The sequence below is a fragment of the Corvus kubaryi genome, unplaced genomic scaffold (genome assembly GCF_017639235.1).
Source record: "Corvus kubaryi isolate FWS band 111438036 unplaced genomic scaffold, C.kubaryi_AGA036_p1.0 78, whole genome shotgun sequence".
NCBI lineage: Eukaryota > Metazoa > Chordata > Aves > Passeriformes > Corvidae > Corvus > Corvus kubaryi.
In genome coordinates this window covers 10,424,220-10,441,192 of record NW_024582065.1, presented here as the reverse complement: position 1 = coordinate 10,441,192, position 16,973 = coordinate 10,424,220, and the positions used below count along the sequence as shown (strand labels likewise).

The 16,973-nt window shown below is 38.3% G+C and overlaps 1 protein-coding gene across 13 annotated transcripts in view; it reads right to left on the bottom strand.

Moving 5' to 3' along the window:
• The window catches only part of RALGPS1 (Ral GEF with PH domain and SH3 binding motif 1), an 85,098-nt gene that overhangs the window by 31,156 nt on the left and 36,969 nt on the right, over positions 1 to 16,973 (bottom strand). For all 13 annotated transcript variants that reach the window (XR_006020404.1, XR_006020403.1, XR_006020405.1 and 10 more), the window contains 2 exons: positions 7,186 to 7,323; positions 5,503 to 5,596 (listed from right to left, as the gene is read on the bottom strand). Coding sequence is in view for 10 of the 13 variants with exons in the window: in XM_042052553.1 (XP_041908487.1) it covers positions 5,503 to 5,596; positions 7,186 to 7,323 (232 nt within the window). In the remaining 3 variants the exon portion in view is untranslated. The remainder of the gene's footprint in view (positions 1 to 5,502; positions 5,597 to 7,185; positions 7,324 to 16,973) is intronic.

Here is a 16,973-nt window from a genome sequence, read left to right as displayed (position 1 = left end):
ATGCATCCCCCAATATTCTCCTGGAGAGGCTGCAGTCCATGGCTTGGACAGGTGCACTCTTCACTGGGAAACACCTGGTTGGATGACTGGGCCCAGAGAGTGGTGGGGAATGGTGCCACATCCAGTTGGGGCCAGTCCCTAGTGGTGTTCCCCACAGCTCAATACTGGGCCCAGTCCTATTTAATATCATTGTTGATGATCTGGACAAGAAGATCGAGTGCCCTCTTGGTAAGTTCATGAAAGACACTAAGTTGGGTGGGAGTGTTGATCTGCTAGAGGGTAGCAATGCTCTGCAGAAGGATCTGGATAGGCTGAATCAATGGGCTGAGATCAACAATGTGAGATTCAACAAGGCGAAGTGCTGGTTCCTTTCTGTTCCAATTCAGTTACAATAACCCCATCCATTGCTACAGGATAGGGAAGAGTGGCTGGAGAGTGGTCCAGGAGAAAAGGAAAAGCAGCTGAACATATGCCCAGGTAGGCAAGAAGGCCAATGGCATCCTGGCCTGTATCAAAAGTACTGTGGCCAGCAGGACTAGGGAAGTGATTGCCCCTCTGTACTGGTGAGGCCAAAACTTGAATCCTGGATTCGGTTCTGGAAACCTCACTGCAAGAAAGACATTGAGGCGCTGGAGCACATTCAGAAAAGGGCAACAAAGCTGGGAAAGGGTCTAAAGGATAAGTCATATGAGGAGCAGCTGAGGGAGCTGGTGGGGCCTAGCCTGCAGAAAAGGAGGCTCAGGGGGGACCTTCTCTACAACTCCCTGACTGGAAGGTACAGCCTCTTCTCTCAGGCATCCAGCAACAGGTCAAGAGGGAATGGACTCAAACTGTGACAGGGGAGGTTCAGGTTGGACATCAGGAAGAACTTCTCCACAAAAGGGGTTGTCAGACATTGGGAGGGGCTGACCAGGGAGGTAGTGAAATCATCATCCCTGGAAGACTTAAAGAAACAACTGGATGTGGCAATCAATTTACCTAGTCTAGTTGACAAGGTGGTGATCGGTCAAAGGTTGGACTTGATCATCTTGGAAATCTTTTTCAACCTTAGTGATTCCATGCTTCTATGATTGTATTTTGTGTCCTGTGGAAGAGGCAGTCAAGCCACAACTACAGCTACTGAACCATACGGCCACTGGATCGCTATGAATCTCACACTAACAGTGAAGGTTTTCTTCTGCCCTGCCTTTCACCACAGTTCTTGGTGGAAAAGATCAGGGGAATATAGCTGCCTGGGAGGCTTACTGAAGATGAACTGCAACCAAGCTTCACTGTTACAAGTACTAATGTAAGTACTAATACTTAATGTAAGTACTAAGCACCTGCCATTTAATTCCTGTTCCCATAGGACTGGAACTAATGTGGTACAGCTAGCACTTCTACAGCACCAGCACTGCTAGGAGTCAGTATAACCTTTTAATTGCCTATTAACGTCTCTTGAATGTTTTCCCTTAGCATCTTGCCTATCTGAACCTAAATTTGAGCTGATTTTTCTGTAAGTCATCTTACTACTATATTGCCTAATATGCTCAGAAGAACTGAATTATAGGCATAGATAGCAGCCTGATTGTCCTGTCCTGTCCTGTCCAGACAGATAATACTGTAATACAAATAACAGTCTTCAAACAGGTTTCATTCAAAAAACAACTGTGAGAATACAAGGCCTGACCTAACAATGACAAAAGGTCAGCAAAAAAATTTGTAGGAATGGCTGCAAGATATGTCTGGTTAGGAGTGGATGTGGCATTGTGCCACAATGTTATATACTGCTAAAACTGAGCAGCTTCTGCAGAAAACAGTATACGGGCTAAGCAAGAAAGATCTGTTATTTTTAGGATATGACATCATTGCCAGGGGTTTTCTGGAGCATTCCTGCTTGCTGACAAGCATGAACCTAAAGGAAGCAATTGGACTGGCACAAAAAATTGTAGAGAAAAGCTTTGTTTATATAAAGTGGCTGCCATATATTCCTTTCCAATGTAATTGAGGTTCTCATTTGGCAAAATGTGTGTTGGGATTCTGCCAATATTTTTCAGGACAACTATCTAAGTGTCTCTCCCTGTCAGCCTGGTACTGAGATAGTTCTGTTCTTCATGCCAAAGGTCACACATAGCTCTCTGCAGAGAGCACTAATGCTGTCCCTGGCTCAAAAAGAGCAGTCACTGCAAAGAAAAAGAGGGAAGAGATTCTTACCTCCGCATTTTTAAGGCTTACAGTTTCTTCTGGCACGGGACCAGAAAATACTATGAAACTAAAGATCCATTAAGGGAAACTGAGAGGAAAATGTGGTATAAAATATTCAAAACAAAATCCAAAAACTTCTTACCAAGTGCAAAAATGGAAGAGGAATGAGAGTTTTCTTTAAGGGTAGATGTGATGCATTTTGATGAATTTAAATTAATTAATTAAAAAAAGAAATTAAAGTTTTATTCTGACGAAACCAACATGGTAGAAAAAGATCAAAGTTCTCCAATGTATATAAGCTGTAGCAACTTTCCTGTGGTAAGAATCAAATCTTTCCGTCTTTTTAATACCTTTTGTGACTTTAGTCCAGTTTTTCCTTGCCACAGTGAAGCCTGGAAAGAAAACCACTAAACTTGATTGAATTAATCTCACAAATAACTGAATCCAAAGAAAAAGTATTAAATGATCTTTAAGATATATCAAATACCTTCAAGCACTATCAGCAAGGTTGCTGCTAAAGTCACATTAATATTCAAATTTAAAATGGAATTACTTCTAGTTTTTACAAATATTATGTTATGGTATCATATGCTTATGGAAAACACTTGTTTAATTAATTTTTTCTGAAATAGTACAGTTCATGAAAGCTGTTGTATACATGGTGTTAACACTGTTGCATCATCAGGAAACTCCATCTAAAAATCAAATTGAATAATACAAGCAGTTTCTTTAATCCAGTCCAGGAGCTGTAAAGCCTCTACTAACTACAGGTCTTCACCTTTAGCAGTGACTACTCAGTTTAATTTTTCTCTGTCTTCACAACTTTAATGAAGCATGGAAGTATGTGGGAAATTAGTAAATAATGACCATTTGTTAAATCTTAACACTGAGATTTGTATCTCAGACTACCCTTAACAAAAGTCTTGGACTGCTTGACCTTTTCAAAGGCTGGGTGCACTGCTCATGGTTGATGTGCATCTCTTGCACAATGTGTCTGGGTGTGAAACATATACAGTGTCATGAGACTGAATAAAGGAAGAATTTATACATTCCACCATCAGTACTCTGGCAGGAATTCTAATTCCATGGAGCAGATGAATTTTGCTATGAAAACATTAAACACATTCCTTTTTTTTCCCCTAATTATTTTCCTACAGAAACATCACTATCCTTAGTATCTGTGACGAACCAGACACAAAGGCACAAAGATCTCAAACCATCACCAAGCATGAGCTTTTGCAGTGAATGACCCAGTGCTCATTCAGCTTCTTTTGCGGAAGTCTACCCTAAGCAAGGGGACAAATTTTAGACCTTTTATCTCTATTTGAAGTATGCCCTGATAATGCTTTGAGAAGTTCCAAAATAACACCGTGTCCAAATGCTTTTACTTTTAGAACTATTCTCTCAGGGAAAGCAAAGTTCCACACGCATTCATCACAAGAATTCCTATTGACAGATCTGGTCAAGGTATAGTCCTGCATGCCCCGCGGCTGGAGCCAGAGCTCAGAGGAACAGCTGGAGTTACCAGCAACTCAGCTATATTCAGAATCAAAAAACCAAATTGTCTGACCTGTGTTATGCTAAAACATGGGTTGTCTCTGTTACGATGACACCTTTTTTCCCATCTCAGCAGAAGGTTGCATCTGTATGCCAGCAGCATCAGCACTAATTGCAGCAAAACGTAAATGGTTGTGCAGGTCACTCTTCACATGCTTGTGTACATGACCCCACACTGGTAATGCACAGTCTTCTGATTACCGAATATGCTCTTTTCTCTTCACAAACACTAACTGGTAGCCTTCACTTCACTAACTGATCAGGTTTCGACTTAAAATAATTTGATTATTTGTCTCACTACTCTGAATAAGAAGAGGTTCCAGAATTCCATTCCTCTGGTAGTTACAAACTGTATTTCAACATTTAACTTCTAAAATTTTCTATGCGTTTTATCCTTGTGTTACCATTAAAATTTCATTTAAATTGCTTTTTACCCTCCCCATTTTCTTCCAGCTGTGTGTATATATAGTGATTCTCTTACCTAAACTTCTCCTTTCCTAGGCTAAGGCCCAACCTAGTTCTTTACATCTGGTGTCACCAGATAGATTTTATTCATCTGATTGCACCAGCATTTATTTAAACTTTCAAGCATGCAAGCATGGATGGCCAGAAATGCATACAATGCCCCATGTAAGCTCTCACCAGCTCCTTCTGAAGCAGTATAAACAACCCTATTTTTTCATAGAAACACTATATTTGATAGAGAGTAGGGATGAATTGGTCCTTTCATGGCTGTATCTCACTTGTGACTGCTATCTACTGATCAACACCAGAAACTAATGTTAGAATAATTATATAACATTTTGGGGTTTGTGTCACTATCACTTTAGTCATCAGGTCATCAGATTCTTCCTTTGTGATACCCAAACCATGTTCTATTTCAATGAACCCTTCCATCACTGTTTTATTAGCATACGGTCTAAGTATACATAAATTCTGAGACAAAGCTCTTAATTGAAGTATTTAACAAAACTGGTAACAAGACTGGTTTTAAAGTTCATTACCACCTTTGCTCTCTAAAACATATGCTAAAATATTTTGTACTAGTATCGTATTACTGAACATATGTTTGCCTTGAATATTTCAAATTCTGCTCGCCTAAATAGTTACTCTATTTGTCAATAGCTAATTGTATAGCATTGTATCTACCTTGGTTGAGCTATTTAAAGCCTTGGCTGCTAGGCGTGTAACTTAATTTGCTAGTTCTTTCAGAATTACTGGCCAGGGATTCTCACTTCCTTTAACTGGAGTACATTCACATATTGACCGATGTGCTCTCTGGTGTCTGCTTCAAACCTCTGTATGGGTTAACTCTTCTCTTGTCTTTTGTAAACATTGCTTTAACATGCTTAAACCCCCAAAACTTAAACCCCCAAACCGTAAGTACTAACTTATTAAAAATAATAATCTGAAATTGGTAAATGTTCTTAATGTATTATTCATAATGCCATAGAGGCAATACTAGACATCTTGGGGATGACTTTAGGGTTATTGAACAAAATTCCCAGAACACAATCATCATGTAATAGAATAAAGACTAGATTTTCATCTACTCTGAACTGTTAACTGTTACTTTTCACTGCTATACTTCGTAAATCTGCTTATAGTCGTAAAGAAAGACTGTCATTCTGGATTTTACTTAGCAGAAACACCCTAAAACATCTTCAGCCAAGGGCTTTTTGTTCAGCTCTTAATAAAACTAATGACTAAGTAATCTTCCTGTTTAATTTCCCAATGCCTGAAGAAAAGAACAGTACTTACTTGTAATTGTCGTCTTCTACAAATTTCTGAAGTTCTTCAATGTAACGGACAGACTTCAAATACTTTTGCACATGGGGAAGTGTTGTGAGATGATCTGTGGAGTGTTCAAGCAAACAAACAAAAAACACAAACATTTATGTAATCCAAAATTAATTATTAGTTCAGAGTTTTCTTTCTGGTTCTTACTATACCTTCATGGAAACAGAATTTGAACCTCCTTAAAGAATAAATCAGGCAGAAATACTACTTTTACTCTAAAAAGGTGTTAAACACTTGATTGAGCGAAAGTGATGCTCTCAGTTGTTAAAGAAAATACAGATGCATTTCATCATCATGAAAGCTCATGAATTTTATTAGATGCTATCTCACTGGTGGAAAAAAATTATCTGCTGCAAAACCTGCTTGAATTTTGTGTTCATTGTTCTGGGGAAGATCAAAGCCTGCAGCCATAGCTATTAGTTATAGCTATATTATAATATAACAGCTATAGCTATTTTTTTAATATCTATATAAATACATTATAATATAATGGCCATAGCTATTATTATTGGTTCTCTGATGTCCAAGAACTGAGGAGACTTGAAAGTTATTAAATAACTAATTAATAATTACAGTGCTGAATACCAAGAATGAAAGACACTAAGTTCAGAATGACAGAAAAACCTCTTGACACATGGTGCATGGACAGGAACATGCCTTGTAGTACCTCACTTAACTTTTGTGCTCTTGTAAAGATAACTGTTTTAAAGGCACCCATTATCTCAGAGTATTGTTTCAAGACCATATTTTAATTTTCATCCTGATTTTAACAAAAGCACTCAAAATTAATGCATAGCACCGCAGGAAGCTACCAAAACTGTAAAAAGGAAAGGGTCAATGAAATAACGAGGTTTCTTTGTCATCCAAAGTATTCAGAGACAAAATGAAACTCCCAATAAGAAAATGACACCTGAATAATCTAGCTATTCAGAATCCTATGTTATTATGCCTAGTTCCTACCTTTAAGTACTTTGAAATACTGAAGTTGACAAAAAAGGACAATGGCTGGATACTTAAGCATACACAGTTAACACCTCACCTTGTTTTTTCACAATTTTTTTTTTTAAGCTCTCCAAAACTGCAGCTTTTAAATCTTCTGAAGGCTTTTCAGCTCGTTACATATATAAGCTATGAAAAGTCATGCTAAGTCGCCAAGAGTACACTGAGTATTCATTAAGACAGCAAAACCAGCACATTTCTTGATATACAGCTTCACTGGCAGGCTGTTAGCATCACCAGGATGCTAACAACAAAATGATAACCAAATGAACACATTCCACACTCTAGACACCGTATCTACTGCAAAGTAAAGGGAAGATATTAAGATAATTCTGATTGCCTCTGGTGGAAACAATAGAAGCCAAATGCAATAGCTGCACTTGAAAGTATGTCATTTGTAGCCCACATGTAGCAGTAAACTCTACACACCCTCTCTTATAGCTCTTACAATTTAGAATATGTGCTTATCTGCCCAATTTACTGGTAAGACTGAAGCTACACAGAAGTGGAAGCTACATCCCTTACTAGTGTTCAAATCTACCAATGTTAGCCTCTTGTGCTCCCTCGGGGCCAAAATCTGCTTTCACAATTTCACACTAAAGAAATTTTAGTTAAGGCTTGACAGGTATAACAAAATTTACCAACCATAGTTGCAGGATACTTGCAGATCAGCTATTATTCGGAGAATATTGTTCATTTGATTGGATCTTTGTTCATTCTCCATTATGCTGTCTGAAGCAGGATATGCAGAATCAATGTAGATTAAATCCAAGAGATAAATTCCTGAAACAAACAAATCAATCAATCAACCAATTGCTCTAGTGTTTCAAACAGAAACAGTTGCATAATTTTTAATGAATATAGCAACCAGAAGTAGTTTACCCCCACTGTGGTCTGGGCCCATTAAACAAAGGAGAGCTTGGGATTTGCATTTTGAAAAATCCTGTAATTACTGCTTGAGTTCTATGACACCTCTTAAAAAGACAAAAGGTTTTTTGCACTTAGGCTACTGCCTACTACGAGCAATTTGCAGGACCATAACAAGGACACTAAAAAAAGAATGAGAGCTGCCCCAGCCACTGGAGCTGACAGTGGGGGGACAGAATGCTGCTGGGCCCCATGACCAGAGCCCACTGCAATGCTTCCTGGGTCTGCCACCAGTCTGGAAGATCTCCACTAACTTTTCTGCCCTGAGACTTAGGAATACTTTACAGAAATCCCTTGTAAGACTTTTTTTCACTCAAGCTGAGTTCGCCACATATCTGTTTCTTCGGATCTCTGCCACCTTGACCAGTACGTTGCTCATTGGATCACACTGTTATGTCCAGTGTTAGCCAGGCTGCAATACCTAATTTCTTTAGGTTTTTAGCTTATTCATTCATGCATTCTGGAAAAGCCTTACACTGCTTAAGGAGGAATGAATGAAGAAATCATATGACCTGTCACTGAAAACTGAAGAAACAGACAGAGAGGCAGCAACAAGCCAGAACAAACTCAGTTTGTTATGAACTGTTAAATGCTTTGCTTGGAAACCATAAGGCCATAACTAAACTGTCTCTCAAGTCCCCAGCAATCTGTGAATTTGGACTATGAAAGAACGATATGCCCATTAGACCCACTGACATGATAAATAGGAGAGTGGTCCAGTGACCAAAGGTAATTTAATAATCCCACCAAAACCGAAAGGGACATTAAGACCTTGTAAATGAGTGGAATAGAGCTGGATTAACAACTGAACAACATACAAACCAACTGGAATTTCCAGTAACGCTGGGTTAAAGAAAAAATAGGCTTAGAAATCAGGTCAAGTTTTACAGTTAGTTTAACTTCCTGCAATGACACAGATCACTCCTTCAAAAATTTTCTTCCCATATTAAGAATCTTCCCTTGAAGAAGTAATATATCTCATAAATATGAGTACAGTTTATAAAGCAGAGGTTCATGTGACTCAGACTACCCTACCAGTTTTATCTTAAGAGTAACCTGGGGTATTTATTGCTTTCTCCCAAAAAGTACCTTCTAAAAACCATTCTCAACTTTTCTTCATTTCTATCTCTACACATTTCTATCTCTAGAAAGACAGAATGATGTATCATCAAAAGTTATGAATATTTTCAGTAGTTGTTTTATTTGCTCTATTTTCTTAAAACAAAATGAAACAAAACCCCCTATGTTTTTGTAATTCATATTAATAGTTTGCAGTTCTGGACCTACTAATTAAGCATGCCAATGTGCTTCCCTCAGATACAGTAATATCCCAAGCCAAAGGACGAGTGAGTTTAAAGGAAGAGGGAGTAATCGGGGTTTGCTTTCCTAGATCATCAAAATATATACAAAAGCAGAGAGATAAAAAGAAAAAAAGAGTATGACTTTATCTGATTAGAAGACAATTTTCTACAAGTTTGTCCAGGGCAGCAATACCTGCTCTTTCTTTGTCCTTTTTCACTCTTGTGTAGGTAAGATATTAGTCATACCAATTTATTACATCTCATACTAAACTTCACATAACATACTAGAGAAACACAGACAGCACTTTTGTCCTGCTTTGTTTCCACGTCTCAGTCTTACTTAGATTTTAGAGGGGAAAAAACAACCCCAATTATTATTTTCAGCTTTTCTGAACTTATCCACTACAAGGGGTTCAACCACACTGGGAGCTGCTCCAGCCATCATCCCACACACTCAAGAGATCCTAAGATCTACGCATGGCCAACATGGACCAGGCACCTTACACCTCAGAATGAAGGAAGAACTCCCAATTTCCCTAGTATTAGAGTGGCTCTGTAGCAGTTCAGTGTTGAGCAAATCCTGAGTCCCCAAGGTTTTGCAATGGCCTAGAGATCCTACCTAGACTGAGGTTCCATACAGCAGCTCTTCGCTGTCCCCTCTTGTCAAGTGGCACATCAAAATGTAGTTAGAGTTATAACTGCAAAAATTCTATTTGCTCATAGCCTCTACACTGCAACATGCCTTATGGCAGCCTGAGTCAAGGCCACTTTCCGGCTATTTTGAGCAAGTATGCAGCTATTCTCATTGATATCAAAGGTTATAACCACTCTGTAGAAGTGGTTATAAGCCTTTTTTCAGGACAAAGAATCTGTTTTTCAGGACAACATATAGACGAGGATCACAAGATACACAAGCATCAAAAAACATGAAAGGCGGTTAGCCTAGGCCCTGTGAATTCCAAATAAAAGTGTAAGGAAATGGGCTCTTGGTAGGTAGTGGGGTGTAGGAAGAAAAAACCCAACTGATAGATGTCAAAAAAATTAAACTGAATGTAATATGCTAGAATATAGAAGAACACACTCTTTGTAATTACACGTCAAGCCACACCTTTCCCATATTTTTCTGCTCCCCCCTTTCCTTTAAAGCAAGAAGGATAATTGGGTTTTTATGATTTTTTTTTTTTTAAATCTGGGCAGTGGTATTTTTAACTCTTCTATATATATGATGTGATAATAGGTAGAGACAAGAATCAGTTTATTTTGCACAGAGGAATGACAAAATTATCCCCTTCAGCAAAAGACATCAAGACCCATTTCTCAAAGGAAAGCCTCAGGGCTGCCCCATGCCAAAGCAAACACACAGCACTAGCTTTTCAAACTTTGGCTCATATATGTGCTACTGTGCACTGAAAAAGCTAAGATGTGAAGCCATCGGGATATTTTCCAGAGGGTGAGCTCATGGGCAGCTTCTTCCACAGACAAGTATCATTTTCCAGTGATACTCACTTTTCTCCATTGTCACCAGAACTAATTTTGCAGCTGGATACTGTATGCAGACAACAGTGTTCATTAGTTTATGATATCATGAAGTAACAACACATACAAAGGAAAAGCATGGCCAAATAATCCAGGACTAAATTTATTAATGAAAATCACTCTGTGTAAAGGGGACCAATTATTTTTAAGCTGGCAAAAGAAAACCAAACCTGTAACACTCTAACACCAAGCTTTTAAACTTCTACTGGAGAGATCAAACAAAGCAGTAATACTGCTAACAGTTTAAAGGCAGGAAAAAATTTGTATGACAAAAAAGTGAACTTGAAATGTAGTAGTCAATGCCATCAAGATAGTACATTTTGAGCGCTCCATCCACCAGACAACAACTTCCAAGGCTAAATTTTACTGAAAGAAATATTTATGGAGAACTGCAGTGTTCAGCAGGATGCCAACCTAAGTCTGTGTATTTGTGTCTGGATTCACAGTTAAGCTTCTCCTATTATTTTCTTTATTCAATATGCAGGGCTTCTGAGAAAGTAGCACTAAGACAGGGAATAAATAAGCATATTTTGGAGTTGATGGGTACTAACAAAGAGGTCTTAAGAAAAATATTCCCAAACCTTTGAAAATCAGTGGTTATTCAGCTTCACCCAGTTCTGAAGAACCTGAGCTGGAGCACATAAGCTTTGAAATGGTCACAAACAACTACAGTGTGTAATTTGTTCCTCATTACAAAAGACTAACAAAACATGGTATGAAAGACAAAACACTTTCAGTCCAGTAAATCACATGTACGAAGTTATACTAATGAGAAAAGCTGGGCAGGTATTACTTTAAACAGCAGTAACAGAAATAAAGAGAAATCTGTTTTTTAAGGCATTTGCCTGGAAGTTAGAAAGGCTGGGTTCAAGTTTTCTGTTCTGTCACAGATTTCTTTGACCTGAGCAGCACCATTTATTCTTAAAAATTCAGAATTTTAAATCTCTTTGGGGGTTTATGACAATTTGCAGGCACAAGGTGTAATCCAAAACTTACAGTACCTAAAACTGTTTCAGAAATATACACTGTTGCAAAACTGATCATAAAAAAATCTGTGCAGATAAAGACCGAAAACTTGCATCATTCTCAACTGTGTCTTTTTTACTTTCTAATTTTTAAAACTTTTTTGTAATGAATATAAAACTATACTGTAAAATAGTAGGGCTAACAAACCAAAAATTAGGTGGTTAAACCACACCACTACTGCATACTTGATATATACTTTTGTGCATAGTGCTGTGCTATGGGTCTGTGCAATTCTGCAAATGCAAGTAAGCTAGGAAACAGCTGCTGTACGGTATTTTTGTAAGTCAGACATTCACTACTTTGCAACAAAGAATAGCTGACGGAGAAGTATTTCACACTAGCCTGGGGACTTCAATTTATTATTCTTAAGGTAACATTTTGATCGAGTACTGCAACAAACGATCGCATTTATTTGGTAAATATATATGTATTATTTATTTGGTAAATATATATGTACTATTACTGCGAAAACTACAAACTGTAAAAGGAGGTAAAAAATGCTGTAAAAAGAGGTAAAAAAAAGCTAAACGCTTTAATGAACAATTTAGCTCCCTACTTACAATCATGTACACTTCTAAAGATATTCACAGCCCCTGAATGTACATATGCTGCTGTGTAACACGGATGCCTGGGCATAGAGCATTCCTTCAGTACAGGAAGCACTGTCTGCAAGACACACAGTAACTGGCACACATAACAAAAGACAATCTATGGAAAGCAATTATTTTCCATTTTTGCTCCTCACAAATTGAATAATGACACCGGTTTGACAGGAGAGCCAGAAGAGACAAGGATATGTTTCCAATTTGTAGTCAACTATATTTATGAGAGCATTTTCCTACATACAGTAGTGTGGTTGTATTGCACTAAACAGAGCAGAGGACAGAGGGACAGTAACTTATCAATTAACTATGTGGTAGAAAGTCCAAATTACTACAGTCAGCAGTTTGTAAAACCAAAGACGCCACTGTCAGGAGATTAGCTCATAGGCAAAAAAGCCAACTGTTTTGTGGTATCGCTGGTTTCAAGTCGACTGGATATTTTCCATGGATTAAGGGCTGGAAAAATTTTCTACAAAACCAAATGTATATACTGGTTAACCTTGGTAGGATTCAGAATACTCTAAAAAAACCTGAAGACAAACCTTTGCTAAGGCAACACCATGTGATCTATAACACACAGAAATGTATTCATTACAAATGTCTCAAGAGAGACATTACACAATTACGACATGGTCCCATGGATGGCAGTCAAGGTGATTACGGGATTGGAAAGCTTTTTTCGTAGGAAAAAAGGCTAAAGGAATTGGGTTTGTTCAGCTTAGAGGTTTGATCAGCTTAAAGAAGTGAAGGGGCAGGAAGGGAACCTAACTGCTCTTCCATAGTACCTACAAAGCAGTCACAGGGAAGATGGAAATGCTCTCTCCAGAGTGATAGCAACAGGTCAAGAAGTAATGGGGGACATTCTCTCCGCATATAAGCAAATTTATTCTCTGCGAATACACTTAAATACTGAAATAGGTTTCCCAGAGGAGGAGAGCAATTTCCCTTGCTGGAAATATTCAAGATATGGCTTGACTGGACCCTGGATAACATAATTTATGGCCCTGCTTTCCACAGAAGGTAGACCAGATGATATCCAGGGGTCTCTTCCAGCCACAACTCTATTTTTCTACGACAAGTTTGATAAATGTGCTAGCCTATACCTGCATATCTATTATTGTAGGGGAGTTTGGAGTATAGCAGTTATATGAACTAATTTGCTGCAGCAGGAAGGTTCCATGTATACAAGTAGACAATGGACTCTGATTTTAACTGTGAATATAGCACGTACTTCAAGCAATCTCTTGTATCATGAGGTATAAGCAAAATTTACCTTACAAAAAGGTAGAGCTAGAGAGACCACCTTATTTTGGCTCAATTAGCCTCAGCAACATCAACTAACAAAATTAAAATTTGACGTTGATCCCATGGTCCTTCCTGAATAACCTCACCCTACTGAATCACTGGAATTAATCATCCCACATTTGTCACTGCAGCAATGAAGCCTAATATAGAAAAAACAGATCAGCAAGTGCAGCAAAACCCAAGCAACTTTCAAACTAAGATACCAGTGTGAAAGAAAATGTTACAAAGAACTCAACTGGAATTACATTCAAGAAGCTGTACCCCAAATCATCTCTGACTGGTGAAAATCATTTTGTTATCTACTGAAACAGGCTAAAAAATTCTGAAGCGGTCTGGAGCCTTCTACCAAAGCTTTCCTCCTAAAAAAAAAAATCAGATTTTCTCCAGAATACTGCCATTTTTTTTTTTCATTTTTCCCCAAAACCCAGCTATTTCCTAATGCTTTCCCCATGCATCAGGAAAAATACATTACAGAAGATTAAATGTTTTAAGAGTGATGCATTTTAACATTTTAAAACATATGCTATCCAGTGTCAGAAAGCAGAAAATGCTTCAAAAAAGACTATAGGAGAAAGGCAAAGGTACAATAGCTGTTTTCCAGATGTTGTTTCCTGTCAGAAGTAAGTGGTGGTTAGGGACTTCCTGAGATAGATCTTATATAAACACTTTTGGGTTTAAGTCTGGGTGGTAATTTTTCTTTACAATGTTTTTTCTCTGGATCCATCCATTTTTTCTTTTTCCTGCTACTCCTAAAAAAACACTTTTCTTTTTTAAATTTTTGGGTTTGAAAGATCTTGTGGCAAATGAATCCAGCAATGGAACTGCACCCTGTCTGGAAAAACAATCTGATTTCTCAAAGTTTACCTTTTTAATATTGGCACATTCTTATCTCTTTCTGCTTACCTTGAATTTCTGATCGCTGATTCAAAGTTAATTTTTATGAAGATGTTTTATAGTATTTTCACTCATTCTCAAAGTCAAGTCTTTCAAACCACTCATTGCCAACTGCATTACACTGCTGAAGACAACTCTCAGACTTCACAGCCAGAAATAACTGGATGTTAGTACCTTTCTGCTAGTAGGATGTTTTATTCTCTAGTCATGGACTTTAATGCAAGCTGATCTCCAAGATGCTCTGTATGAAAGACAAATCAACTATGGAATCTTTTGCAAATCACATAATTCAGCCTAAAGCCTTTTAAAAAACCTATGAACTGCACTTCACAGTATTATAAATACAAGGAAAAGGCATGCCCATTTGGTCCAAGCAGAATGCCCACACAAAGGCAAATCCCATTTTTCTCTTCAGTCCTTTCCAAGGAGCAAACACCTAATGTTACCCAAACAATTCAGATATCCTACAAACACCTGGCACATCCAAATAAAGCTCCCTGTCATCTATCAAGTCGGCACAACTTCTCTTTTTCCCTGTAGACAAAACTGCAACAGTTTGAAGAAATAAGCCTTGTCATATGCTATTTGGAACAACCCATACACAAAGGCTTATAGGAACAGGTTATTTAGACAGCTTTTAAGAGACAAAAAAGTACTCAGTACTTAATCAAAAGGCTGATCTGTATAAAAACATGTTTCTTGTTCAGCAAAGAGGACAGTCAAAGAAACAGTTTCTTTGGCTATTTTTGATTTTTTGGCTATTTTTGATGTTGTAAATTTATATTTACAACATAATTACCTGTAAGAGAACACTAATGACTCAAAAATACACCGCAAGAGAAGTCTCTAGGCTCCTTCACTGTGTAAAAATTTTAGGCATTTAACTGCACTTAAATAAGTGCCCTAAAATCAATGGACCTGAACTATATGTTAAAGACCTTAAAAGCGGTTATGAATTCTTTATAAATATGGTCCTAAATAAACAACCTCATCCTCAGGAAATTGTTTTTTCAAGAACCTTGGTGCTGCGGGGCATAACTGCAAGTTAGAAACCTGTATTTTCCCACAAAAGCAAAGAATCTAAAACTGTTCGTTAATCTAAAACTATTCATTTAAAAATGAAAACTAAATACTCCACCCAAGTAGTAATCTAGATAGGGAATCACCTACCTAGCTCTACAAGTAGTTAGGAATTGGAGAAACTGATCAGGAAACGACGACAGGAAACAACCACTCCAATATCCTGGCAAACACTCATGGAAACCCACTCCCTTGGCTCTTCCTGCTCCCACTTCCCTCCCTTGAGCAGCTCTGTGTACCCTCGGCTGAAAAAGCATATTGGGAAGGAAGGAGTGTGAATCATATACATGTTGAAAGAAAGTTTAATGGGAATATTGCTAAATCATGCTAAAACATAATAGAATTATCACTTTCTGGTTCTATTAAGCCTGCTTTTTCAATATAAAGCTGGTACATTGGAAAAGCTTTGGACTGCTTTAATCCCAAGCATCCAGACTATGCTACCAACTAGCACTGAAATGGCCACTCCAGTCAGTGGTCCTCTCTCTTTAGAATGGAAAGGAATAAGCTTCTGAGTTAAAATAGAAAATAATGGTAACACAACAATAGTAAATAATTAGAGGCATTAATATTCCTTGAAGGAATCACAGACCATAAAGGAAAGGTACAAAAAACTTTAAAAGCCTAAGGCGTACTGAATTGCTAGTGTAATATAGCTAGACGTGGGGTATTTTCTGACATTCACTTTTATGATGGAAATAATGTATCATTATAATAGCAACTACTTGTTCATGTCTTAACTTGAACAGAACTAGTTTTAATACAGTATCTTTAGACCTCTTTATTTGTCCTTTGGTTAATTCAAGCATTCTCATATTGGTTTCCTGCAATTCTACAAAACCCAAAGATCTTCAAAACTGACTGACAAATTTCAAACAAACCCATTATTACAGTATGATATAGCATTCTTATGATGTCAATGACATACAGTGACTGAAACAACCATTTGGTTTCCTAAACTGTAATAAAAAATAACAATTTTATGTTGCGAAGTTTCACCTTTAATTTTGCTAATTTCTTTGCAGGATTCCCTGCAAGTTATAAAGGCAGGTTTTACATTCATTCATTTGACAAATCTTTTTTAAACCTGGAGGTGATAGCTAATAACATTCCACACACAGAGAGTTCCATAATAGCAAATTTTTAGAAAGGTTCTAGGAAAATTGCAAGAATTCCCAGCATTCAGATGAGAAACAGGCTTTATATTACCTGGACAAGTAGCAAGAACCATTTCAAAATGCACTGAAGTTCAGCCAAATAACGAATTCTCAATCTGCATTAGAGTGTTTTAAGAGCTTGCTTGAATTTGGGCAATTTTATTTTCCTTTATTTCTGGTATCGAGCTGTTTCCTGACACAGATGACCTAGGAAGTACTAAGAAAGGAGCCCCTCAGCGCTACAGTGAATGCGTCTGCTGTCTCGGCTTGCGCCCGCCCGAGTGCCTGGGATGAACATCCATCCCTGCATCCCTGAGCTCGCTCTGACGAGATTTTAAGGCAGGAAGTGGCCGCCCCCCCATTCTGGGGCCGAGTCCCGCGCAGTTACACACCCTCGCTCTCACTTGATCCAACAGACCGGGCCCGCGTTCCTCGCGGTCTCCCGAATTTCCCCTTAACCCCGGCATTAGCGGCTGAAATGCCGCTTCCCACAGGGCCAGGTCCCGCACCGTGGGCGGGGAGGGCTCGGCCGGGGTGGCCGAAGCTCCTCCCGGCGGCCCCGCTGCCGCGGCGGCCGGGGGCGGAGGCAGCTCGCCCGTCCAACC